At 44.0% G+C, this 27,043-nt stretch overlaps 1 protein-coding gene and 1 pseudogene across 1 annotated transcript; both read right to left on the bottom strand.

Annotated features, from left to right (window-relative positions):
- Positions 1-795: 795 nt before the first annotated feature.
- BST1 (bone marrow stromal cell antigen 1) lies at positions 796-25,670 on the bottom strand. The gene is made up of 9 exons (XM_032854691.1): positions 25,495-25,670; positions 23,202-23,328; positions 21,006-21,141; positions 18,468-18,550; positions 15,317-15,393; positions 14,024-14,116; positions 9,267-9,353; positions 7,172-7,231; positions 796-1,215 (listed from the first exon to the last, which is right to left on the bottom strand). Exons 1-9 carry the CDS (start codon positions 25,653-25,655, stop codon positions 1,116-1,118), a joined length of 924 nt encoding a protein of 307 aa, XP_032710582.1. The 5' UTR covers positions 25,656-25,670; the 3' UTR covers positions 796-1,115.
- On the bottom strand, positions 19,894-20,105 carry LOC116871503 (annotated as a pseudogene).
- Positions 25,671-27,043: the final 1,373 nt, after the last annotated feature.

The raw sequence follows: 27,043 nt of genomic DNA on the forward strand, positions 1-27,043 counted from the left end.
CCAAAACTCCCTCACATTGCCCCATTGTAGCTACCACTGCCCCCAGTCCTAATCCCTGTCAACCACTGATCTATTCTCCATTCCTATAGCTTTGCCTTTTCCAGAATGTCATGTAAGTTGAGTGATACTGGTATGTAGCCTATGGGTCTGTCTTCTTTTATTAGCAGAGTGCATCTCAGTGTTACTCATGTTGCTGCATATACCAATAGCTCGTTACTTTTTTTTGCTAAATATACAGAGAGTTTTGCTGAGTATTGTATAGATGTACCACAGTTAGTTCATGCATTCACTGGGCAAAGGACATTTGGGTTAGTAAACATGACTTTTCCCAGCTGAACGATATTCCATCCTACAGATATACCAAGCCATATGAAGACAGTTCCCTATTATTGGACATTGTGAGTTTCTCCCCCACCATTATATTTAACCATTAAGTGAACAACTTTTTAAAAAAATTAAATCTATTTGTTTGACAGAAAGAGTCGGGGGAAGGGCAGAGGGAAAGGAAGAGGGAAAAGCAGACTCCCCATAGAGCAGGGAGCCTGAGGTGGGACTCAATCCTAGGACCCTGAGATCATGATTTGAGCCAAAGTCAGACACTTAACTGACCAACCCACCAAGGCACTCCTAAATGAACATCTTTACACATAAATCTTTGCATGCCAAATATATATGTATACACTTGTATATATATCTTATACTATCTTAAGTATATATCTTAAACTATCAATAAGCATGCAGTGTGCCCCGCTGAGGATAAAAGAAAATATAGAAAAATATACAGATTTAGTTCTATTAGAATTTCCTAAAAATATTTTTTATAGAGCATCAGTCTGGATCTCAATGCTTTGCACCATTATGAAGTAAGAAGCTAATATCTTGCTTTAATTCTAATGCAGCAATTTTAACCTGTTCAATAGGACTAGAAGAATTTCCCGTCTCTGAAATCCTGAGCATGTGCATCATTGAAAACTCCTCTCAGGACATTGTTTTCCCAGCAGGAAGCTTCATCAGACAATGGAATCACCTGGTATGCACAGAACAAGAAGAATGAATGTGCAAAGGGCAGGCTTCAGGGCTGGGGGAGAGTTAGGGCCACACAGCAGAGTTTCTGGTTACATGTGAACAGCTGAAGCCAGAGCCACTAGCAAAGGAACGATATGACTGGCACCACGTTCTGCCCAGAGAGGTGGGATTTCTCTAGATGCTGCCGCCCTGCAAATCAAAAGGGAAATAAAGAAAATTTCAGTATTGGTGTGTGGCTCCTACTTTCAAAAATATACATACATGCACAGTGCAGAAAAAATGAAATAGGACAGAAAGTATAAATTGAGAAGTAAAAGTGCCTTAGACTCCCCATTCTTTTTTTTTTTTTTTTTTTTTTTTTTTTACGATTTTATTTATTTTTTCCGGGCTGGGGGGAGAGAGAGAGAACGAGTGAGCATGAGTTGGGGGAGGAGGAGAGGGAGAAGCAGACTCCTGGCTGAGCCGGGAACCCAACTGGGGCTCCATCCTAGGACCTAGGATAATGACCTGAGCCGAAGGCAGACGCTTAACCAACTGAGCCACCTAGGTGCCCCACAGACTGATTCCCCATTCTTGCTTTCCACAGAGAATCAGTGTTGACAGTTTGAGCTGGCTCTGAGGAATATGACTTATGCTTACTTGTGCGGACACCTACACAGAACTTCACGTACCCTTTTATCTAACACGAATGGAATCTGCACCTTTTTTCACCTAACATCAGATTTTGGACATATACCTATATTGTACATATTAGTTACTTCATTCTTTCTCATGGATGAAGTCTTACTGTATGGACATACCATAAAGGTAGCCAACCTCCTTACTGATGGACATTGTATCACTGGAGTTTACCTAGTGTGGAAAATTCCGTCTTGCCATTAAGACCTGGCCAAAAAAATGGACTCCAACCACAGCAAATACAGTCTGACCACTGATTGAATTTTTTAAAATGGAAATTACTGAATTTTTAAAAAATTACTGAATTAAAAAAAATTAAAAGATACATTTTTTTAAAAAATCATGAAACAATCTAATGTTGGCTTGGAAATTTATTCCGTGGTTTTGGACTCCACTTGAGTGCTGATCACCCCTTTTTTGCTAATGTTTATTGCAGCATTATTTACAACAGCCAAGATACAGAAGCAACCCAATGTCCATCCATAGACAAATGGATACGGAGGATGTGGTGTGTATACACACACACACACACACACACACACACACACACACAGGAATATTACATAGCCATAAAAAGGGATGAGGTTTTTGTGGTTTTTTTTTTAATCATTTGCAACAACACAGATGGACCTAGAAGGTATTATCCTAAGTGAAATAAGTCAGACTGAGAAAGACGAATACCATATGATTCACTCATATGTGAAATCTAAAAGAAAAAAACAAATGAATAAAAAAACAAGAAGAAGAATCAGACCTGTAAATACAGAGACAAACTGATGGTTGCCAGATGGGAGGGAGGATGTGAAAAATGAATGCAAGGGGTGGAAGATACAGGCTTCCAGTTACAGCCTGAATAAGCCACAAGAAAGAAAGAAAAAAAAAAGGCACAGCATAGGGAATATGGATAATGATACTGTAACAGACTTATCTTGTAACAGATGGTAGCTACACTTGTGGTGAGCACAGCCTGTTGAACGACATGTTGTACAACAAACTACACCCCCCAAAAATTTTTTAATAAAAACAAAATAAAGGAGGGGTGCCTCAGCCCATTAAGCAGCTGCCTTTGGCTCAAGCCGTGGTCTCGGGGTCCTGGAATGGAGCCCCATGTTGGGCTCCCTGCTCAGCGGGGAGTCTGCTTCTCTTCCTGCTCCTCCCCACCTCCATGTTCTCTCTCTCTTTCTCTCTCTTTTAATTAAATAAATAAAATCTTAAATAAAAGGAAAGAAGTAAAATAAAATAATCTTAAGCAGTCCACATATTTGTACTAGGGCTCCTCCTGCTGGACATTTTCTACAATTGCACTTCTGATTCAGTTAACACTGCAGACTTGGATTTACTAAAAATTGCTTTTTTCTTTTGCTCTAAGATAATTAACAAATACAAAGGTGTAGTTATGCTTATTCCTTTTAAAAAGTATTTTTAAGAGGCGCCTGGGTGGCTCAGTGGGTTAAAACCTCTGCCTTCGGCTCAGGTGTGATCCCAGGATCCTAGGATCCAGCCCTGCATCTGGCTCTCTGCTCAGCAGGGAGCCTGCTTCCTCCTCTCTGTCTCTGCCTGCCTCTCTGCCTACTTGTGATCTCTGTCAAATAAATAAATAAAATCTGAATATATATATATATTTTTTTTTTTTAAAGATGTATTTATTTATTTTAGAGAGAGAGAGCAGGGAGGTACAGGACAGAGAGGAGGAGAGTAGCACACCCACTACTGAGCACAGAGCCCAGCACAGGGCTCCACCTTACAACACTCAGATCATGACCTGAGCCGAAATTAAGAGCTGGACATTTAACCAAGTGAGCCACCCAGGCATCCCTGTGTTTTTTCTTTTAGAAAAATAAAATATTACAGAACAAGACACAGTTATACTGAGGGTCTCCATCCCAACTGAAGTTCTCATTCCCTTTCCTAAAAGTAACCGCTGGTAGCAATTTGGAGTTCATGTCCTTAGATCTATTTCATCACTGATGTTCATTAGCATGCACAAATAGAAACATACAGTTTTGTTTTCCTTTGCTTTCCATGACTGGGTTCATGTGCCTTTACATGTCACATTTTAACTTAAACTTTTCCTGACTATGTGAGGTTGTGCTTGAGGGCAGCTTTCATGCAAAGAAAAAAAAACACTATTTGCAATTTCATTGGTTTAAAAACTTAATTCCAACTATTAAACTTATAAATTCAAAAACCTTATTTCCCCATAGATTTCTCTATTAATTTTGAATCATATTTTTCTATTTAAGAATCTGCCTAGTTGGCCCAGTTGGTAGAGCATGCAATTCTGGGTGAGTTCAAGTCCCATATTGGGACTAAAGCTTATCTCAAAGAGAAAGAATAGGGACCTCTGGTAACTTTTTTAAAAAGTAATCTCTGTGCCCAACACGGGGCTTGAACTCCAGAACCTGATATCCACAATCTCATGTTCTACAGACTGAACCAGCTGGGTGCCCCTTCAAATGACTTTAAATGAGCAGAACTTCCTCAAATACTTGATTCTAGAAAATCTAGTAAGAGTATTAAGTTTAATTTCAATTCTCTTATACTTTCCATTTTTGGCTAAAAACTTAGTAAAATCTCTTATAACTTTCAGCTAAAAATCCCAAGTCTGAAATCAGTTATTTAATGGTTACATATATACACTTGGAATCACACAGCTATTTTTATATGCTAAATTCTGTAAAATATTGCAAATAAATTAAATACCAAAAAATGCAAGTCGTTCCTAAACTTACCACAGAACTATTAATAACGTGAGCTGGATTTATACAAACAGCTGTTTGTTCCATTCTAAACTTTTGCAGATTAAAAGTCCTTTACTCCATTATTCCTAACCAAGTTGAACTTGGAATTCCCACTTCTGTGTCCTGGGGTGTATTGGAGGAGGAGAGATAACTCACTTTAGACAGAGAATTTGGGCCAAGATGAGAGATTTGATGTTTCTCCTTGACCCTGACTGACAAAGTGATCCTTATTTCAATAACATAATTACATCTGTTTTCTCATATCTTCACCAATCCAGGAGATTATCAATTGTACTGAATTTTTGGCCCAAACTAGAGCCTATAAGCCTTCAAGTTTGTTTTCTACATGTTTTTTCACTTGAATTGTTCATGAGAGTTTTTCCAATTGCTGTATGATTATCCTACCACTGTTGCCCCTGCCTAGTTTTATGGAGATACAATCTACACATAATATCTACATTATATTCCATCCAGTAAATGTAATCTCTTGATACAAGCATTCACTTCTCACTGGATATTTAGGTCCAGCTCCCAATGCTTACACCTTGGATTCAGTATTATAAAGAATGCTTTGGTGAACATCTTTGAGCATAAAGGTTGCCCCCACATTCTTTAGAAGAGGGTACTGGAAGTACCCTAAGGTCTGACTTAGGCCAAAAATTGTGAATATCTTTATAATTCCTGATATATATTGTCAAATTGTTCTCCCAAAACAATTTACAAACTTACAATGTCATCAAGCATTGAATAAGACTTTTAAAATATTTTTTAACTGTTTTTGGCTAAGCCAAGTCCAAGAGGTTGAGGCGAAAATTGTACCTTATTAAATTTGTATCTCATTGTTACTAGAAAGATGAAATCATTCTCCATATTTGCCACTTGGGGATCTGACCTGCAAATCATCCATCAATATTCTTAGCTAAGTTGTTTAAAGAAGGTATCATCGGTAAAATTCCTTCCAGGGCAATGAAAGTGGAAGAAAACCTGGCAAAGAGTGAAAGACAGTTTTCTTCTTCACATTCAGTGGAATGGGGAAAGAAGTGTCATACATAAATCTTTTCAGCAATCGCTGGAAGAATGCCCAAAGAGCAAATCAGGTACTTTCAATCCCTTCCTTCTCTGCTGTGGTGTGAACCACAGTGACATTCTGAGGCAGTGTGTTTTTGTGGGGGAAACAAGAACTTGACACACAAACGTGGGTTCTGTTTCTGGCTCTAGCCAGTCCCAAGTAACTTTAAGAGATCGCTTAACCCCTTCAGCATCACTGATGGGGACTGACTTGCCCTCCTTTCAGGAATGTGGTTGGAAAGAAACAAGATGATGCGCCCAAGTCTGAAGTCCCCACCTAGAAAGTTCTGAGCACAGGTAAGGAGAGACACCCTTATTCACCTTACACCTCCTGCAGTAGAGAAGGTAAACTGAGGCATGGGAGGCCAGGGTGGAACCACCTGCCTACTTCAGGAATGGTCATGTACAATGGTCATGCCATGGTTTCACAAAAAGAAATTTTGGAGGCACCTGGGTGGCTCAGTCATAAAGCGTCTGCCTTTGGCTCAGGTCATGATCTCAGGGTCCTGGGATGGAGCCCCGCATCGCATCGGGCTCTCTGCTCAGCAGGGAGCCTGCTTCCACCCACTCTGCCTCCTTGTGATCTCTCTCTCTCTCTGTCAAATAAATAAATTTAATTTAAAAATCTTTAAAAAAAAAAAAAAAGAAAAGAAAAACAACAGCACGAGGGGTTTCACAGAGCAGTCGATGGTGTAGGCTGTAATTTCAAATACTGAGGTCAACATAACTTCACAGAGGCCAAATGGGAGCTAATACAGTAGCTGAGAGAGTTAACCACACGGACAGCTAGGGGAAGGACTGCCAGAAGAATGAACAGTGCAGGCAAAGGCCCAGGGGCAGGAATGCACCTGGCATGTTCCAGGAAGCTACTGCAGCTGAGGCGCAGAAAGGGGAAGGGAGCAGAACAGAAGATGGAGAGAAAAACGGGCCAGAGCAGGCTGTTTGGCTCTGGCTCTGAGGGATGTGGGAGCCACTGCAGAGCCACAGAGTTGTGAGCAGACAAGTCACATGGCTAAGAGGTTGAAGAACTACAGTCCAAGAGTATGTTTGGAACTTTCCCTAATGAACAGTTAAAATAAAAGGCTAACTCTAGCAGCTGGGTTGCAAAGAAGTCATGAGGGATGGGACAAAGTGGAAGCAAGGAGATTCATTCCGGTCTACTCAGTAATCCAGGTGGACAACGACCAGGCTGGTGGTTCCAGTAGGTGACTGCATATTCTTTCCTTCTCTCTCTTTCTGTGTCTGTCTCTGTCTAATGGACTAGTTATAAAAATTAACAAAATATTCTATGTATTGCACACAGCAGAGTGTCTGGCATGAAGCCCTGATTAATACTCTTGCCCTTATAGATGAAGAATGGATCCTGCGGCCATCAGGGAGCACCCACCATGTGCCAACCGCTGCAGCACGGCAGGATCTCCTCTGCCCACATGGCCGGATGTCACCTCGCCTGGGCATATGTTCTCCAAACCCACACCTACCTAGCAGCTCAGAGATGGAGAAGCGCAGGAACACAAACCTTACTCGGCAGCCAGGTCATTTTAGAGATGGGTGTTAAATTATATTATGTTAAATTATATTGTAGTTCATCAATGTGTCAATGGTTAAGTCCTGGTTATCTTGGAGAAGCAAGGAGGTTGGGCCAGACATCTACTTACGAATTCAAGACACAATCAGGATGGGTGCTGTGGTCCACACACTTTAAGAGCTTCACTGGTCTATGGTATGAAAAGAAAGAATATTTAAGGGATTATTTAAGTGACCTTCACTTATCAAACATTTATGGTGTGCAGGCAAAGTACTGGGGATACAAAGTCTCTGACCTTAAAGAACACACATACTTTTTTTTTTTAAGATTATATTTATTTGAGAAAGAAGGCAGAAGCAGGGGGAGCAGCAGGCAGAGGGAGAAGCAGGCTCTCCTTCGAGCAAGAAGATGGATGCAGGGCTGGATCCCAGTATGACCCCAGCTGAAGACAGCCATTTAACCAACTGAGCCACCCAGGTGCCCCCACACAAACTGTTTCTTTTAAACAATATTAGCTAGTATTTACTGAGCACTTACTTTGTACAAAGAAATCTGATTATGGATTTTACACAGACCATGTCACTGAATCCTCTCAACAACCAAATGGAGCAGGTATTACCATCTCCAGTTTACAGCTGAGAAAGCTGATCAGAGTAATTTGCCCAAGTACACACAGTAGCAGTGGTGGAGATGAACTTGAACCTTGCAGGCACACGCCAGAGCCCAAGCATGGAACCACTTCCGTAAGGATGGACAGTCTCGCTTGGAAAATCCTCTTGATGAGGTCTTTGGCCAGAAAGTTGGACTTGAGGCACACAGGTGATGGCTAGTGCCCAGGTCCAGCAAAGAAGCTGCACGGTTAGAGGGAGAAGATGCAGAGTCTCAAGAAGGCAGGGAAGCAGAAGTGAGAGAGGGGCTAGGGGTGCCTGGGTGGCTCAGTCAGTTATGCATCTGCCTTTGGCTCAGGTCATGATCGCAGGGTCCTAGGACAGAGTCCCACATCAGGCTCCTTGCTCAGCTTCTCCCTCCCCCTGCTTGTGCGCATGCTCACTCTCTCTCTCTCTCTGACAAATAAATAAATAAATAATCTTTTTAAAAAAATAGAGGAGCTAGATAGCCATGGCACATGGGGCACTAAGGAGGCAAGCCAACAGGGGTTCTCTCCTGGCCAGGTGGCTGGAATAAAAACAGGAAATGCATCGTTCGATTTACAGGACTTGCCTACTCTCCAGTAAAGTCTATACTATGCAGGTATTTGTTCTGAGAATAGTTTGTTGCTGCTGTTTTCTGTCCCCCTGCCCCCCCTCAAAGTCATTGAGTTTTATAGAGTCTGGCTCAATGCAGTGCTCACAGAAATCAACCAGGAGTCAAGAGAGGCTCGGAAAAGAGAAGACCCAGCCAAAATGTGCACGAATCAACTCCTGATGGCCACAGGACAGAGGACCGTGTCCCCTGAATTTTGTGGGGCAAGTGGCTGTTAGTTACATCTGGGTTGGAGTTTGGTGCATTAATCTTGGTCACTCTCCCATGGTAAGTCTTTCATTTATCTCCTCTGTGCTCCCAAGGAGCAAGACAAAATCCCAGCTGAACACCAGAAGTGGGAATAAGGACAGCTGAGCCAGACTTGCAAGGGAAGAGCCCCAAAGGGCAGCACAGGGGGGGACAACCCCACAGCATGTGAAAGCAGTCTGAGTTTCCGAGACAGCCATGAGCAGGGAAGGACACTTTGGGCTCTGGCTTGGGTCACCACACTTGGCCTGATGACTTACAAAGATAGCCTCCTCGAGGGAGTTCCTGAGCCAAAGCAAACTGGTCCTAAATGTGGAATTTTTAGGCACAATTTTCTCCATCATTGAGCTGTGTTAGCAAAGAACTGCCTCTTAAGACAAATTTATGAAAATCTGGTGCTTTCTTGTGATGAGCACTGGGTATTGTAATTGAAATGTGGAATCTCTATATTGTTGACTTCAAACTAATTTTGCACTGTATGTTAACTAACTAGAATTTGAATAAAGACTTTAAAAAAATAAAGTAACATCTGGTGCTTTAAAAAAGGAAGGGTTCTATAGTAGAAAGAAAAGAGCATCCTTCAAAGCAACCTCACACCCAGTGACAGCCCAGAAGGCACAGAGCTGATCCCAGCAGAACACATTCAACAACCCTGTGCCCTCCAAATTCACTGCTTCACCTTTGAGACTGCACACTGATTATGATATACCACCTACAGGTGATCATTTATACAGCTGTACTGAAAACCCATTTTCTTCAGTCTCTCTTCCAGGATTTTCACAGAGCCTTCTCCACAGGATTCCCTAAAATATAAAAACATATAAATAAAATTAAAGCGGGGGAGGGGGAGCAAGCTGTTTCTGGGTGAATTAAAATTTTCTATGACCAGGTCCTTCCCGGGTTATTCTCTTCTCTGAGGGAATACAGAGGAACACCTCCAAAACTGCCGCTTTTGGGAAACCTGCGGCACCCCCAAAAGGTGGTGCGCTGGGGACCAAAGTGTGCGGGTCCAGCGGTCCAGGGCGTTGGGAAGGCCCGCGCTGGCGCATGCGCATTGTGTCCCAGAGCACATCACCACCCCAGCTGTCAACACTCCTCAGTGACACGCCCCAGGCCAGCACAGTGCTGCCCACTTGTTCACCATACAGTGTGTGTTAGGTTAGGCTTTAATGAAAACAAGAACGTACACATCAAAAATTATCAAAAGAATGCAAACAAACACAAAGAAAAAGAAATCATCCCAGTTGCTTATCACTAGGACTAAAGGCTGATAACATTTTGGTGTATATCCTTCTAAAAGTCTGAAATACACTCATTCCCGGAGACTTTTAAAATATAATAGAGGGTGCCTGGGTGGCTCAGTGGGTTAAAGCCTCTGCCTTCAGCTCAGGTCATGATCCCAGAGTCCTGGGATCGAGCCCCACATCCGGCTCTCTGCTCAGCAGGCAGCCTGCTTCCTCCTCTCTCTCTGTGCCTGCCTCTCTGCCTACTTGTGATCTCTATCAAATAAATAAATAAAATTATATATATATATATGTGTGTGTGTGTGTGTGTGTGTGTGTGTATATATATATATAATAGGCTTCTGGTGTCCAGTGCATTTCGTATTCTGCTTTGGCCTATGTCTGTGTGTGTATGGATGTATGAGTATGCACACACACAGACCTCTCTGCTGTTATTTTTAAATTCCTGCATGGTCTCTCTTACATAATCAGAACATGATTCATAAAACCAGTCCTCCTTGTTGACGATCAAGGTTAATTCCTATATTTTGATGACTAAAACTAACTTTGTTGAAGCTTCATTCTCAAACACATCCTAATTCTTTGCTTCCTTAGCATAAATTCCTGGAAGTACGTTTTCTGGTACTAAGGTTTTGAATGCAATTTAAGGCTTCTTGATGGTCTTAAAGCAGAAAAATATAACCAAGTAAATCTGAAAATCTAATTGGCTTTATTCAACGATTCAGTGATTCAGGCATAGAGCAGCATCCCTTCTAGTAAACAGGCAGGCGCTCTGAGAAGTCCTTGGACATGGAAGGCTTTGTATCCTCAGGAGCGTGAGACAAGGAAGTTACTAGCAAAAGAAAAGAAAGGATTATTTCAGGCCAGGTCATCTTCTCTTTGCTGGTAAGGGAGAGGAGAGGATTTAGTGTCATTACTGTTGAATCCCCCAATAACGGGTCCATGGTCAAAGGAGCGAGACAAAGCGAAGGTCAAGCAAAGCTTTATTTCGCGCCAAGCATCAAGAATCAAACCAACCGTCAAATAGAACGGTCGGGGCCACCCCTTACAGAGAGGGCGACCCCTCCCTGCCTCACAGACTAACTTTGATAAGCAAAGGCCATGTCGTTGGGCCGGGCCATACACAGGTGGCCAATGAGATTGTCACACACAGAGAAAGCTGCAAGTCGTGCTAGGTCACACACGGGCGGCCAATTGAACTACAATTCACCCCATAGTAGCTATTTAACTAGCCTATCACCTTGGTCAGAACTGGCGGGGCCCACACTCCTTGGTAGCTAGCGAGACAATATGCTCCCTGTACTGACTGGATGTCTCCACCTGACACGACTCAGCCCTGCATTCGGGCTGTTATTTCCGCCTGACCTGACCCACCCTTGTATTTGGGCTTTGTTACCTGGGACTGGTTTCCCGGACTTGCTTTTAAGTAAGTTCCCCCGGGGGGGAGGGGCAGGGTCAGTTTAAGTTTTACTGCATAAACAACAAAATGGCTGTTCAACAGAGGTGGGGCCGCTCTGGCTTAACAGGCCCTTACAATTACTACTGATCAGGAAATTTCAAACTGACCTCTGAAAGGTCACATTTCTGGGAGAGGCTGAAACTTGGTTTGCTACTGTGGGGAGAAATGACTCCATCTGGGACCCACTGTTACTTTGTTGTTGTTGTTAAGGAAGTATAGTTGATAACACAAGGTTACATTAATTGGGCTTATTGTTTCTTTTCCAGCCATAGGCAGTGCCAAACAGCACCCTCTGCTGGGCACCCCAACACCGTGTGAGTGTTCATTTCCTCACTCATCATCCACTGGAAGTCCTGCTTTCCTGTGGCCATAATTCAGCAGGGGCAAACAGCACGGATACAATAGCGCCAGCTGTGACAAGCAGGCATGGCATTCATATTGCCAGCAAGGCCTGCCTCAGTTTACACAGAATGAAAAGGGAAACAGCCTCCCCACTGTAACACTAATAGAGATGGGAGTATACAGAGTGGAAATGAGTGACTGGAGGAAGTTTTCACAAAACAAGTGGAATTCTAGGCATTACAGGAATGATGAGGGCAAGGGGTTGAGTGACCTCAAGTTTTAGAATCTAGCTAAAAAATGGTACAAAGTTCTTCTCCTGGACAAGCTCATTACTGAGAATTTTTTACAAAGCAATGATGTGGTGGTTTCAGGACACCTTGATATAGAGATCAGTGGGTTATTTTACTATATATATATATATTTTAAAATAACAACAGTTAAAACAAAGCCAACCACAATCGGGTATCAGCCATGATGTGGGAAACAAAGGCAGAAGAAACTTTATTGCATTTCCTTACAGCCCGTGACAGATTCTTGAAACAGGCAGAATGATATTCCTCTAGGGGCTCAAATGTCTCTAAGTTAATACTTTGCTAAGGACAAAAGGCAATCCTAGCCCAAACCTCTCCCTACACCGTCACTCCCACTCCCCGGACAAGTGTGACTTTCTGCCAGGAAACTCCCAACTATCTTAAAGTTAATGTCTTGCTGGAGGGGAAAAACCACCTTAACTTGCAAAGGCAGGCCTCAAGTATTTTGTAGGTTCTCTTTAGTATATGAAAATTCTTTTGAAACCTCCCTGACCTCACCCTCCCAACTTGTAGGTATAGAATGGGCCACTCCTCTTTTTTTTTTTTTTTTATAAACATATATTTTTTTCCCCAGGGGTACAGGTCTGTGAATCGCCAGGTTTACACACTTCACCGCACTCACCATAGCACATACCCTCCCCAATGTCCATAATAACACCACTCCCCCTCCCAAACCCCTCCCCCCCAGCAACCCTCTGTTTTGTGAGATTAAGAGTCACTTATGGTTTATCTCCCTCCCAATCCCATCTTGCTTCATTTACTCTTCTTCCGCCACTCCTCTTGACCCAGATGCTGCTCTTTCTGCCCACCAGTCCTGTCCCCACGCCTTAATAAAATCACAGTTTTGCACCGAAGATGTCTTAAGAATTCTTTCTTGGCCGTCGGCTTTGAACCTTAATATCGCCTTTCCTATATCAAGCCATATTGTATTTAGCTCTTTGTCTATATGTTTTATTTGTTTGTTTTTTTTTCCCCTAAAATCTGAGCAGTTCAGGACCCTCATTTCCTTAGCTCGTGACCCATAACTCCAAATCTCCAGCACAAACATACAACCACGAGCTCTGGCCCTTTTATCATCTCGCCTGTAGCAGAAATGTTGGTCCAAGATAACGCTGAATTGCAATTTCCTTATCTTACTAAAGATAGGTTCAAAGGGCAAGCTGTCTCTGATAGAAATGTTAAAACAACAAACAAGCATAATTTCTAGACAAAGATGAACTTCCCATAGAAATAAAAATACTATATACTGTTTTTTTATGCAACGTAAGTATATCTGTCTTCCAGGAAGAGAAATGCAGATCGTGGTAATACTACATAGTAAGCAATTTGCAAAATTAATCTCTTGTTTAAGAGACAGGAAAAAATAATCTCTCATGATACAGTGAATCTTAGAGGGTTCAGGAAGCCTAAAATCGGGAAGTTGCTAAGATTCTCCCCGTACATACTCACTGGGGTTGGCAATACTTTTCATCGATGCTCTGAAGAGCAAGGCCCCAGCAGGCCTCTGAGGCTTGACATGGCTGCACTTAAACCAGGCTGGGCGTCCTTGGCTTGTCTCTGAATCATCTGGGTTTACATTTCTTACCCTCCGTTTTTTCCAGCAATTTTCCTCACTGATGAGTAGAATGAGGTCAGGCTTGCATCTATCCAGTGATTTTCCAGAAAATATGGATCTTAACAGTTTCCTTGCCCAGTTATCTGAGACCCAGTTGTGGAAATTATTGTTCTCGGAGAATAAACTCTTCATTACATAGTCCTTGGGTCAATTCTGAGAACCCTGGTGGGGGCTTTCAAACAACCAGGAGAAGAAACTGGCTTTGACTCACACAAACGCATAAGGAACTCTCCTACCCAGTGCTGCTCAGGAAGCTCAGAAAGGAACACCCTTTTCCTGGCTGAGAACAGTGACTGAATAAAGGAGGTAGATCCTCTCTGGGCTCGGGACTGGTTAGTGGCATTTCCAAAAAGTCAAGACTTTGTCTTTCTTTACCCATGACATTAGAAACAGAAAACACTGTAATGTCCCCAAAAATGAAAGTGTAAAATGGGCTTGAGAATAGCATATTCAAGAGAAGCATGTTTGCACAATTACCATCGTTGGTAACACGCTGACTTACACTTTAGGTTTTCCGATTTCATGCATAACCCAGATCTCAATTCGTGTGATTTTATCCTTCTGGAAGTAGGGAATTTCAAAATCTGCAAAAAACCTGAGAAACAGGAAAGACAATTTTTTGGGTAAGATTTTATTTATTTATTTGGGGCAGGAGGGAGAGCACAGAGGGAGAAGCAGATTCTCCACTGAGCAGAGAGCCCAATGTGGGGCTCCATCCCAGGACCCTGAGATCATGACCTGAGCCGAAGGCAGGTGCTTAACCGACTGAGCCGCCCAGGTACCCCAAGAAAGACAATTTTTAAAAAAGATTTTTATGGGGCACCTGGGTGGCTCAGTGGGTTAAAGCCTCTGCTTTCGGCTCGGGTCATGATCTTGGGGTCCTGGGATCGAGCCCCACATCAGGCTCTCTGCTCAGCAGGCAGCCTGCTTCTTCCTCTCTCTCTGCCTGCCTCTCTGCCTGCTTGTGACCTCTCTCTGTCAAATAAATAAATAAAATCTTTAAAAAAAAAGATTTTTATTTATTTAGAGAGAAAGAGAGCAAGCGAGTGAGAACATGAGCATATGAGCAGGGGGAGAGGCAAAGAAAGAGGGGGAGAAAGAATCCCAAGCAGATTCTATGCTGAGTGTGGAGCCAGACAGATGCTAGACTTGATCTCCCAACCCTGAGATGGTGACCTGAGCCGAAATCAAGAGTTGGACGCTTAACTGATTGAGCCACCCAGGCACCCCAACATTTCTTTTTTCTTTTTTTTTTTTTTTAAGATTTTATTTATTTATTTGATATATATAGAGAGATCACAACTAGGCAGAGAGGCAGGCAGAGGGGGAGGGGTGATGCAGGCCCCTGCTGAGCAGAGAACCCGATGAGGGGCTCAATCCCAGGACTCTGAGATCATGACCTAAACGGAAGGCAAAAGCTTAACCCACTGAGCCACCCAGGCACCCCCACCCCAACATTTCTTAAAGTCCTAAAGCAAGAGGATATCTTTCCCATTTCATTGTTAGTTATTTGCACATTACTTTTGTTGGAAAGCTTCCAGGGTGTTCTATGGGAGTATTTTTGGCCTTTATTTTTAGGTTATTTATTTCATTCATGCATTCATCAGCTATTAATGGCAGAGATGTATAGATGCGGCTCTGACCTCCGGTTCATTCAACTGTCTTTGCTTTACCTGAATTTACAGAAGCAAGCATTATGCTGTTGATTAAGATGATTTTCTCAAGCTTCCATTGGAAAAGACTAAACACACATCCTGGCATTCTTTGCTGTATTTGTTGATGCTGGTGTTCTTACCCTTTAACAGGATAGGCTCCTGATGGCTCTGAACCATTCAGCATGACAGAGATCACTCCAGAACTCTCCCTTGCATACTATAAGAAGAAACAAGCATTTTGATTAAATTAACATGTTACTTTTCAGCAATGAAATGACCAATTTTTTAAAATTGACATTCCTCATGTGAGCAAGGATGTACTAAATTTGGTATCTCATACAGCTGGTAGGGATGAAACTGGCATCTCTTGGAAAGCAAATTGCTTTGAAATGTCAAAAACTCATAGATTCTGTAATTCCATGGCAGAGTCTACTCTCGGAAAACCATGTGAAATAATCAGTTTCCAGCACTGTATCAGCTGGAATAGACTAAAGTATGCTGCCAAACAACCTCGAAATCACAGTGGCTTTAAACAACAAAGATCTGGGGCTCCTGAGTGGCCCAGTCAGTTAAGCATCTGCCTTTGGCTCAGGTCATGATCCCAGGGTCCCGGAATCGAGCCCCGCCTCGGGCTCCCTGGTCAGCAGGGAGACTGCTTCTCCCTCTTCCACTCCCCCAGCCTGTGTGCCCTCTCTCTGTCTCTCTCTGTCAAAAAAATAAAATAAAATAAAATCTCAAAGTAAAAACGACAAAGATTTATTTCATGCTCACACTACATCTTTATCACAAGTCCACTGGGGTTTTGTTCCCTATGTCCTCAAGCTGATGAAGAGTCCATATCTACAAAGTCATTGACTGTCAGAGAAGGTAGAAGTTGACAGTGGCAAATCACTGACCAGTTCTGAGACACTTCCACCCAGAAATCACAGTCACTCCCTCTCACATCTCATTGGCAAGTCACAAGAAGTCACAAGCAAGTAACATCAACAGGCAGGGGAATGTAAACCACGTTTGCAGATGAGGCAGACATATTTTGCAAACAGTTCTAAGGACCATCACAATCACTGTGCACAAAGGCGTGTACTGCAGCCTTGTTTGCAAGCCATCTAAAATAGTGAAGAAAAAAGGAATAACAACTAGTGTCTGAAATATTAGCCAGCCATTAATAAAACTGCTAAAGATTTGCAAACGCAGAGGAAATATGGATTTATAAAGCAAAATGCAACATTAGGAAGAAGAAGCATGAGCTCTACTGTGCTAAAAATAAATAAGCAAAAGTCTGGGAATATTAGTCAACCCCCCAAATTTCCCAAGGAAGAGATGGGTCCAGAGAAGTTCAGAAATCTCCACTTCAGAATACTACCAGAACATTCAATTTCCCTGATAAGAGGTTTATATTGGAGTGAGGTGGGGGGCTGGGAAGGCAAGTGGCACTGAGATAGCCCTGGCTGGACTTAGTGATGCCCAATACCAGCGGCAGCAAACCAACAATACACTTCGTGTCATGCATGTCTCAGGGTGCTTCCAAGCAGTCAGTGCTAATGGTCATGGTCAAATCCACAAATGCCAAGGTCTAATGACCATGATGCTGAAGGGATTGCCTTCAGGCAGTAGTAGGCATACACATGATTAATTTTCTTATCTGTATTCTCTATTATTTGTCACTTTTTTATCCTGAGCAGCTATCACATTGATAAGAAAAAAATGTAATAAATAAAAAATGCATGCAGATATAATGAAGCTATATGATATAGTGGTTGAAAAATTTGTTCCCTGGCTCCTCCACTTAATAGCTCTGGAATAAGTCTACTTAATAAGTTGAACAGAAAGAAAATACATAAACAAAAAAAAATAAGTCCGCCTAAGTTTCTTGATCTCTTTGTGCCTCATTTTTCCTATCTGTAAAACAGGGGTCATAAGGGTCCCTGATCTCACAGGATTGTTGTAAAGATTAAATCATTTAAAGTAATAATTATTGGGATACCTGGGTAGCTCAATCAGTTAACCCTCCAACTCGGCTTCAGCTCAGGTCATGATCTCAAGGTCATGGGATCAAGCTCTGTGCCAGGCTCCGGTGCTCAGTACAGAGTCTGTTTGAGATTCTCTCCCTCTGGCCCTCCCCCCACTTGTATGCATGCTCTCTCTTTCTCTAAAATAAACAAATGTTTAAAATCTTTAAAAAAAAATAAAAAAATAAAACAAAATAATAATTATTAACATGTACTGAATACTTCTCTGCTACAGTTCAAACCCTTTCCTCATCACTAAACTACCTCTCCTTGTGCATAGATGATCCAGCACAGTCTAAGGGCTCATATGATGTGGGCATGATTCTTAGTTCCTTTACGAGAATGTTGACACTGCCCCTGAAGTTGCTGCTATTATCCTACATTCAGGTGATGATGCCCCTGTAACCTCCATGAGGGGCTCTGGCAGCCCAGCACTCATGGAGTGGAATCTCCACCAGAAATGGAGCCTATGGGTAGTGTGCATAAATGGGGTGCTCCCGCTGGAGCAAGAGAGCTCAGGAATAAACAGTGACTTTTGCCTGGAGCCAGCCCTCTACCCTGCTCCACTGCAGCATGGAGGAGGATTTAACCAAAGTCCTCTCTCTCTGATCAACAGGGGACCCTGTGGACACCCAAAGATCCAGCATGGGACAAAAATGGACATGGCCAGCCCTGAGAGGGAGTTGGTGGTGGTGGATGGCAGGACCCTGAAGTCCACTGGCCTCCCAGTCAACAGAACTAACATTGACTAGATTGCCATCATCTCTGGTCACAGTATTCTCTGAGGAATAGACCTTCGGTAAGGGGCCATTTCTGTGTCTCCAGTTATCTTCTCCTCACCTGTCACCCACCACCTCCTATCACCTCCTCTATCATGAATAGCAGCCTTGGGGACATTTCTGACCCCCGTATCTGGATCTCAGGTGTCCCAGGGTCTCACATGAAACAGGTGCCACCCCTGATTGCTTTACACAGCAATCAAAATCCTATTGCTTCCAAAACTAAGAGCGGCCACATCACAATAGTAATAATAGTGACTATTTAATATCCTCATCTATATGAACACTCACTGAATATGTTGGCTGCACTAAGTATTTAGGCTCCTTAAGTCCTCACACCTTTATGGAGCAGAAGGAGTGAATCAGAATGTGGTGAATGTGAACAGCAAGACAGCCTCAGAGACATTAAATCACGACCCAATGGTTCTGTCTCTGAACCCCTCTGTTCCGTGTTCGCATGTCCCACATGTGCTCAGCCTCCCAGTCAGCCTTCCCAAGCTCACCTGCATAGAAGCCCTTTTCCAGAAAGAATCCACAGCGTTGTTTTCACAATCTTCTGATGTAGGGCAGGACTGGTAATCGAGTCCTAAGGGGAAAATAAACAGATGTGTTTCATTTCAAACATTGTATCAGAGAAGAATTAATTTAAAACATTTGCTGACTTCACAAAATCTATATGTAGCCTGTGTTCATAAGTTTGATGTTCACAGTTCTGCCTACCCAACCCACAAAGAACCCAAGCTATGTTGGGAAGACAGGTGTCATTTTGCTTCACACAAACATGAGGAAGGCAAAGACCCAAGCAGTTGGCTAATGAGTGAGGCTGCCGACCACCAAGCATCATGAGGTCAGCTCAGCTATTTCTTTATTGAGGTTCCAGTGAAGTGATTAAAAAACAAAACAAAACAAAACAAAACTTTTGCTCTGCTGGGTGAAGTGCCTTCTATAGTTAGCCCTGGTCTTGGAAGTAAATGCAGCAAAAATACACCAAGAAAGTGATAGTCCTTAGCCAGAAAACAGAAATGTTACGACTTTAAAACGTATAAAGTTTTAAAATGTATTACATTAAAAAAATTCTAACGACAGGGCACCTGGATTAAGGGTCCTGAGATGGAACCCCACATCAGGCTCCCTACTCAGAGGGGAGCCTGCTTCTCCCTCTCCCTCTGCCACTCCCCCTGCTTGTGCACTCTCTCAAATAATAAATAAAATCTTTCCTTCCTGGAGGACAGGGATGGGGTTAAACCTCACAGGCTCTAATCTGGTTTTCCTTGGTCTTTCTGGTGACTAGCCCCTATGTGAAGCTATCTAGGGGCCCCCAACCACTACTCATGTCACTATCACATACAAGACACTCTTACTACTCCTCACATTCCCAGGGTTTTAGGAGCTGTGTTCCAGGAACTGGGGACAACAACCGAATATTTGTGATTATACCATACTCCCCCTTCCTTCACATTCTTTTTCTCACACTCCACATATCTCTCCTGCAGGATAATCAGACTTCCTGGTCACTGTGTTTCGGATGAATGGCCACATCCATTGACCTGAACTCTGCAATTTTCTATCTTCCTCCCAGTGAAAGCCCCATGCCATCTGGCCCTCCTTTATTCCTCTACCCTCACAGCCTATTACTTACTGTTGTCCTTGTTGTTCCTTAAATATACCAGATGTTACTTCTTTGCACTGGCTGTTCCCTCTCTCAGGAAATGCTCTTCCTCAACTCCTTCAGATCTTTGCTCAAATAGCTTCACAGCAAGGCTTTCTCTGGACATGAATGTAAACCTGCAACACTGTCCTCCCACTTCCTCCCCCTTTCTACTTTCTACTCTCTTTCTACTCTCTTTCCTGTTTTGCTTCTCTCTGTAGCCCATGTAATCTTATGGCACACTATTTGACTTGCCTGTGTCTTGTCTTACCTCCCCATCTATAATGTAAGGATGGGGTATTATTTTCCTGTTTTATTCTCTGCTGTGTTTACAGTGCGTAGAGGCAGAGAATAGGTACTCTATGACTCACAGTTGGATAAATGAATGAATGGAGGAGAATACAGAGAAATGAACTTAGGCTAGCTTTTCAATTAGCAATAATCGCGCCTCGGATAAACCTCATTGGCTACGATACTGTCACTGTGCAAAGTTTAGGCTAACTTTTAAAGTGATTCCAGTCCCTAGGCAGGAAGAATCACCAATCTTCATGAAGGGAATACCTCCTCCCACCTCCTTTCCTGCTCACCCTTCAAGACTCATTGAGAACCAACAGCTGGTGGGAAGCTTCCCAGATTGGTCTAGGTGGGTGTCTCTGCTACTGCTTAGGACCTGGCCTTTCCTGCATCAGAGCACAGCACAAAGGAAATGACCCTCACAAAGTTGTAAGCCCACTGAGGATGGGGACTGCTCTATCTCCAGGTCTCAGAAGGATCTGGATGCATAAGGAGAGTTTTTCCTCACCACTAGGCCAGCCCTTGTGACTTTCACTGTGATTTTAATCTTAAAACATCTCTGGTACCTGGAGTGGCATTTAAGTGCACAAGCTTCAGAATCCATTAGAAGAGGATTAACTCCTGGCCCGACTCCTTCGAGTGACTTAACCTTCTCAAACTTCAGTTTCCCCTTCTGGAAAATGAGAATCCTGAGGCCAGGTTGGGCAGGTGAGGGCAGGAAGCATGTGCCCTGGAATCAGACAGTCTGACCCTGCTGCTTTCTAGCGATTCACTCCTCAGCAACTTTCTTAACCTTGCTGTGCCTCAGTTTCCTTATTTATCACAACAGGGATTAGGAGAGGACCTATCTACTGCTGGGGTTGCTGCAGAGATTAGTTAGTAAATGTCAATATATGCTTACAGAGTAGCCGGCAAAAGATAAGTGCTTTCTCTCTACTATTGTTATTATTAATTATTATAATGACCACCTATATCAGATGATTTAGGGGGAATCAAATGAGACAAATGCATAGGAAAGCATTTAGCACAAATGGCAAATGCACAGTGTCAACTTAACTAGGAGCTCTTACTCTCCTTGTGATTTGTCCAGGAGTCTTACCGGAGGCATTTTCCTGTCGACACCAGCTCAGAAAATCTCCAATCCTCCCGTACAGAACACTGCACAAAGGCAAAAAGCGAAGGCCATTCTCTGAGTAGCTAGTGACCAGGAGGTGGTTGTTTTCCCAGAACAGGGACTAAGGAAAAACAAACACAAAATTAACATGAAAATGAAATCAAAGCAGATTTTTTTCAGCCAGGCAGTCCATTTCTTTCTTTCTTTCTTTCTTTTTTTTTAAGATTTTATTTATTCGTCAGAGAGAGGGCACAAGCAGGTAGAGTGGCAGGCAGAAGCAGAGAGAGAAGTAGGTTCCCTGCCGAGCAAGGAGCCTGATGCAGACTGGATCCTAGAACCCTGGGATCATGACCTGAGTGGAAGGCAGAGGCTTAACCAACTGAGCCACCCAGGGATCCCCAGGCAGTTCATTTCTTATTCAACTCTTGACTTCCCTGACAACAAGCAAACTTTCTTTTTCTTTGTCTTTGTTTGCCCATTCAGAGAGTGCTATGATCTCTCCTCCATCATTCCAAGTATCCTGCACACATTAAAAAAGTACTTTCCCTGTAGTATATATATGTCTCTTTAACCTCTGGATTTAAAAAGATCTTGTCTGTCTGTCTGATCTTGAGCAAGGCATGTCAGAGCCCTCTGCCTCAGTTTCCACCTCTGGAAAATGGAGAGCATGAGCCCTTTCTCTTTTTCCACAGCTGTGTTCAGGAGGCTATGCCACACAAAGAGTGTAAAGTGCCTCAGAAATATGCTACTTTTATATTGTATTTTATGATCTCCACTATAATGCTCAGTGTTTTCAGATAACACTGACAGAAATAACAATAGCCCTCTCATGATCTCATCAGACCCTCAGTAGTCCAACTGGACTATACCTAGACTGGAAACTTCCCAGAGGGCAGGGGCTGTTTTGTTCCCCACTGCAGGTGTCCTCCAGCCTTAGCACAAGGTCCAAAACATGGAAGGAGCTCAATAACTATTTACTGAGTTCATCAACTAGCACCAAAATCTATGAAAGAGAACACTTAAGGTTCCTCTTTTTACCAGCAGGGAGGCAGCAAGGTTCAAAATGTAACATATTCTTTTTTTGTTGTTGTTAAAGATTTTATTTATTTGACAGACAGAGATCACTAGTAGGCAGAGAGGCAGGCAGAGAGAGAGGGAGAAGCAGGCTCCCCGCTGAGCAGAGAGCCCGATATGGGGCTCGATCCCAGGACCCTGAGATCATGACCTGAGCTAAAGGCAGAGGCTCAACCCACTGAGCCACCCAGGCGTCCCTCAAAATGCAACATATTCTTAAAAATTATTCTTTTTCGGGACGCCTGGGTGGCTCAGTTGGTTAAGCAGCTGCCTTCAGCTCAGGTCATGATCCCAGTGTCCTGGGATCGAGTCCCACATCGGGCTCCTTGCTCGTCAGGGAACCTGCTTCTCCCTCTGCCTCTGCCTGCCATTCTGTCTGCCTGTGCTCGCTCGCTCTCCCTCTCTCTCTCTGACAAATAAATAAATAAAATCTTAAAAAAAAATTATTCTTTTTCAATCTATTGTCTCTGAACCTTCCATCTCCATTTGCAAATTAAAAAAAATGTTAAGATTTTTTTCATTGGTAAACATCAATGCTACCTGATTTTACAATGAAAATGAAAATTATGTCGTCGAGAAACAAATCTGACTTTTTTTAAACTCAAGGTATTGTTCTAAGTGAGCATTTTATGTAGATTTTCTCATTTATTTTCATTTTATTAGAACTCAGAATACAGACATGGTTTTCTTAAAGAAACTGCTACTGAATAGCTAGAATCTTAAGGTCCCTTAAAATAAGAAGGGATTGGTCTTCAGGGAAAGTACTGAGGGTAAGGGTCCTCTGAGCCACTTGGAAGTTCAGGCCTTTGGGGCCAGTTAGGACACAAGTTATTCAGAATTGGCTAGGGGCAGAGCCCCAGGGGAAAGGTGTGGCAAGGTCCTACTGTAGTGATTCCCTGCAGAAACCCTTGCCTTAGGAAAGTTCCTTCCGCCCAGACAGGAAAGAGACGCAGGATTGCCACTGAAGACAAAGATGCCTTCCCACCAGAAAATTCAGGTGAGTTTGCTACTTGACTTTTTAAATTAGTTAAATTTGAAAGAGGGGCCTGCAGGGTCACAGACACCTGGCACCATCTATCTCTATAGGGACGGAGAGGAATGTTTTACCTTGTCTTTGGGAATGGAATGTCTGGAGAGGTCAATAAAACGGTCGTAGTCTGAGGGAAGGACAGAACAGGGATCCTTAACCAGCACCACTTTGAAGGCTTCCCAGATAGCTGTGCAGTTCCTGCCCCTGTGCAGCACAACACATTAAAAAAAGAAAAAAGAAAAAAGAAAAAAACACATCATGAGGTGTCATGAAGTATTGCCATTTCTAAGTACTCCAACAGCTTTCCGAGCAGTTTTGCCATTTATTAACTCTGCAGAACTGGGCAGAAAAAAGACAACACACTGTCCTGTCTCGTGAATTAATGCCCAGTCAGAAGAAAAACGTAGGTGATGGAGCTGGGAATCCAGTGGTGGAAATGGCTCTCAGACACTGTGGCACACATTTTCCAGAGCTAAGGAACATATTCGTGGCAGGGTCTCCTGGAGATGAACACAAAAGGCACTTTGCTGGAGGATGACAATTCCAACAAACCATTCAGGCTCCCGACTTCAGGGGCCTCTCCATTGAGACTTAAGGTGTTGCAGAAAAATCATCAGACCTGCGAGAGACCAAGTGACCCTGGGAGAAGTCGGAGAACTCGGATTTATTTTATGCCCGCGGACCCAGCTGAGCTCGTGCTCCAAGTTCTGGGCCGCAGGCAGTGGGTTATAGGGCCTTTATAGGGGCTGCAGGCAGTCAGGGTCCAAGGGCTATGCTGACTGCTGGTAGGTGGGTTTAAACTGGGGGAGTGGGAGCTGCTTTAGGTGGGAATAGTAGTTACAGGGAGCCTGTGGCAGGAAGCTCCTTTACAGGAGCAGAAGCAGCTGGTTATCTCTTGCTCCCAGTAGGGCTTCTGGTTTTCTCGAACTTGTCAGTAACTTTCCATCTTCTGGGACCCCCTGGCCTGGGCCTACTCTGGGTAATTTTCCTCTTCAAAGGTCCACTGGGATGGGGGGGCACATTGGTCAGGCCAGTGGACCAGTGAGTTAGTTAGGGCTAAGGTTATCAGGGACCACAGTGAGAAGTTAAAAGGAATACACTGTTTTGTTCCTCCAGCATGTTCATTTGTCAGGTTCGCAAATCCTGTAAACTGCCCCGTTTCTGGGAAACCCCCAAGTCACTTAAGAATGCAGCAGATGTTCTTGGGAAATTACGGAGCCCCACCTTTGTATGCAAACCCCTTCAGTGCCTTTCTCAAAAGATTACAAAGGTTTTACTAAGTTCTTCTGACCAGCTTCCTCTTTGTAGGGAGTAACTCACCCAGATGTTGCTGGCTGGCAGCCTAAAATAGCCCTGAAGTTTGTGTTAGAGGAGACAGTGCTTTGAGAACTACCTCCCTCTCTCCTTACTTGCTGTAACAGAAACTGTCTGCTCAAGCCAAAGGATTTGGGCTGATCTATTGGCGAACACACCTCCCGCCCTCACCCTTTGCTTTCTGTAACACTAAGGCAGACAGGACGCCCTCTGGTGACAGCCACCCTCTTCAAGTCCATCCTAGCTTTCCAAAAACATTTCCCAAGGCATTTGTAACTGTTTCTTGTGTGGGGACTGGGTAATATGGTTCCTTATATTATTCTCTGCTCTTTTTATTTGTCTGAAATGAAACAGAAAAAAAAAAAAAACTGGCACAAGGAAAAAAAAAATGAAAACCGAAAAAGTAGGTCCACAGAAGGAACAAAAGTTAGAAGAACGGGGGTGCCTGGGTGGCTCAGTGGGTTAAAGCCTCTGCCTTAGGCTCAGGTCACGATCCCAGCGTCCGCATCGGGCTCTCTGGTCAGCGGGGAGCCTGCTTCCTCCTCTCTCTCTGCCTGCCTCTCTGCCTACTTGTGATCTCTGTCAAATGAATGCATAGAATCTTTGAAGGAAAAAAAAAAAGTTAGAAGAAAGAAATAAGAAGCACTGTGCTGGCAAGAGTGACTCAAACTCATGAAGTCCTGTAGGTTTCAGAGAATCTGAAACTCTAATTCCCCAAGTCTCTGTATTCACCAATTTCCAGGTCCGCCATCCCGGGTCCGACCATTCTGGCTAAGCGCGCGCGCGCGTGCGCGCGCGCGCACACACACACACACACACACACACACACACACACACACACACACACATATTCTCTCTCTCTCTTTCTCTTTCTCTCCTTATCCGTAGACGTACCACACTCTGCTCTTGGCTCCCCGGACCTTTAGAATCCCACCTCCCCCCGCCCCACCCCGCGCACACCTCTCGGGTGGAGAGACCCCTACCCTTTAGACTCCATCTGCCCCTCCGAACAGCCTCCTCCCCTCTACACTTCCCCGCTTCCAGGGTCCTGCTCACCGCGGGTCGGGATTCACCAGGGCGTCATACTCCGCGCACCGGCCCAGGATAATGCTCTGGAGGTGCCGTGTGGTTCCCTCCCCGCGCCAGCGGGCGCCTGCAGCACCCGCGACCACCACCAGCAGCGACAGCAGCGAATGCGTGAGCCCCCAGGCTGTCATCGCCGCGACTCGGTTCCTCCACCTCTGTCCCTACTGACTCACTTTCCATCCCTCGCCACCGTCCCTCCCTCCAGCCTCGCTGCGCAGTGAGGCACTCCCAACACCACTTCCTGGCTTTCCGCCTCTGCGGGCTGCTTCGGTTCTAGGATTGACTTGGGACTTCACTGGCGATAGGATTCTTGCTCTTGGCTATTTTCTTTTTTTTAAGATTTTATTTTTAAGTAATCTCTGTAGAGAGTATTGGGTATACGAAGGTAGGGCTCGAACTCAAAACCCGGAGATCAACAGTCGCATGATCTAAGGACTGTGACGTTTTTGCTTTTGTTTTAATTGCGGTATAGTTAACATTCTGTGTTATAGGAGTTGCAGGTGTACGACGTAGTGATTCATCAGTACCATACACTACTCAGTGCTCACCCCTCACCGCCCCCCTCCCCCCGTCACCATAGGTTATTATATTTACTATATTCCCTGGGCTCTACTTTTCATCTCCGTGACTTATTTTATAACTTATTTATTTTATGTAGCTTTTAATCTTCTTCAGTTATTTTGAAGAGGAAAATGGTACCCACAGCAGGATCAGGCCAAGGGGTCCCAGATGATGGAAAGTTACTGACAAGAAGCTAGAAAACTAGAAACCCTACCCGGAGCAAGAGAAAACCAGCGCCTTCCGCTCCCGTAAACAGGCTTCCCGCCGCAGGCCCCCTGCACTACTGCTCCTGTCTAAAGCAGACCCCGCCTTCCCAATTTAAACCCACCTACCAGCAGTCAGTATACCCTTTTGGACCCTGACTGCTCTTTTTCCAGCCCTGTAACCCACTGCCCGGGGCCCAGAACTTGGAGCACGCACAAGCTCCTCTGGGTCCGAGCATAAAATAAAACCGAGTTCTCCTGCTTCTCCGAGTGTCACTTGGTCTCTCGAAGGTCTGATTATTTTTCCGCAACATTTTTAGAGGTGTGTTTCCAGCCGTTCTGGTCCCTTGAGCTACCGGCCGGGGTGGCTAGACTGCACCGGGGCAGGAAGGAAGTCGGGATCCAACCGAGGGGGTGCGCCACAGACACTATTCGGGGTTCTCCTTCACCCCTAGTTCCATCCCTCTGGGCAGTCGTGCCCCGCTGGACTCTAAGGAGAAGTGGACCAACTTGCCTGGCAACTCGCCAGGACTCGGTAAACCTGCGGGGAAGATGATGTGTAGTCCCCGCTCGCTCGGTTGAGCGGAAGGGAAGCTTCATCACCTTCTAAGAATTTCCAAAAGGAATTCCACAGGTCAGGGGCCTGGGGCGGGACAGGAAGGAATTTCCAAAAGGAATACTACTGGAAAGACACCTGGGGGGCGGGGGGCGGTGACCTTAATAACTTCTAACTTTGAATGAATGGCCTGTTTGTG

This window comes from Lontra canadensis, unplaced genomic scaffold (genome assembly GCF_010015895.1).
Source record: "Lontra canadensis isolate GAN:19392208 unplaced genomic scaffold, GSC_riverotter_1.0 scaffold1, whole genome shotgun sequence".
Taxonomy (NCBI): Eukaryota; Metazoa; Chordata; class Mammalia; order Carnivora; family Mustelidae; genus Lontra; species Lontra canadensis.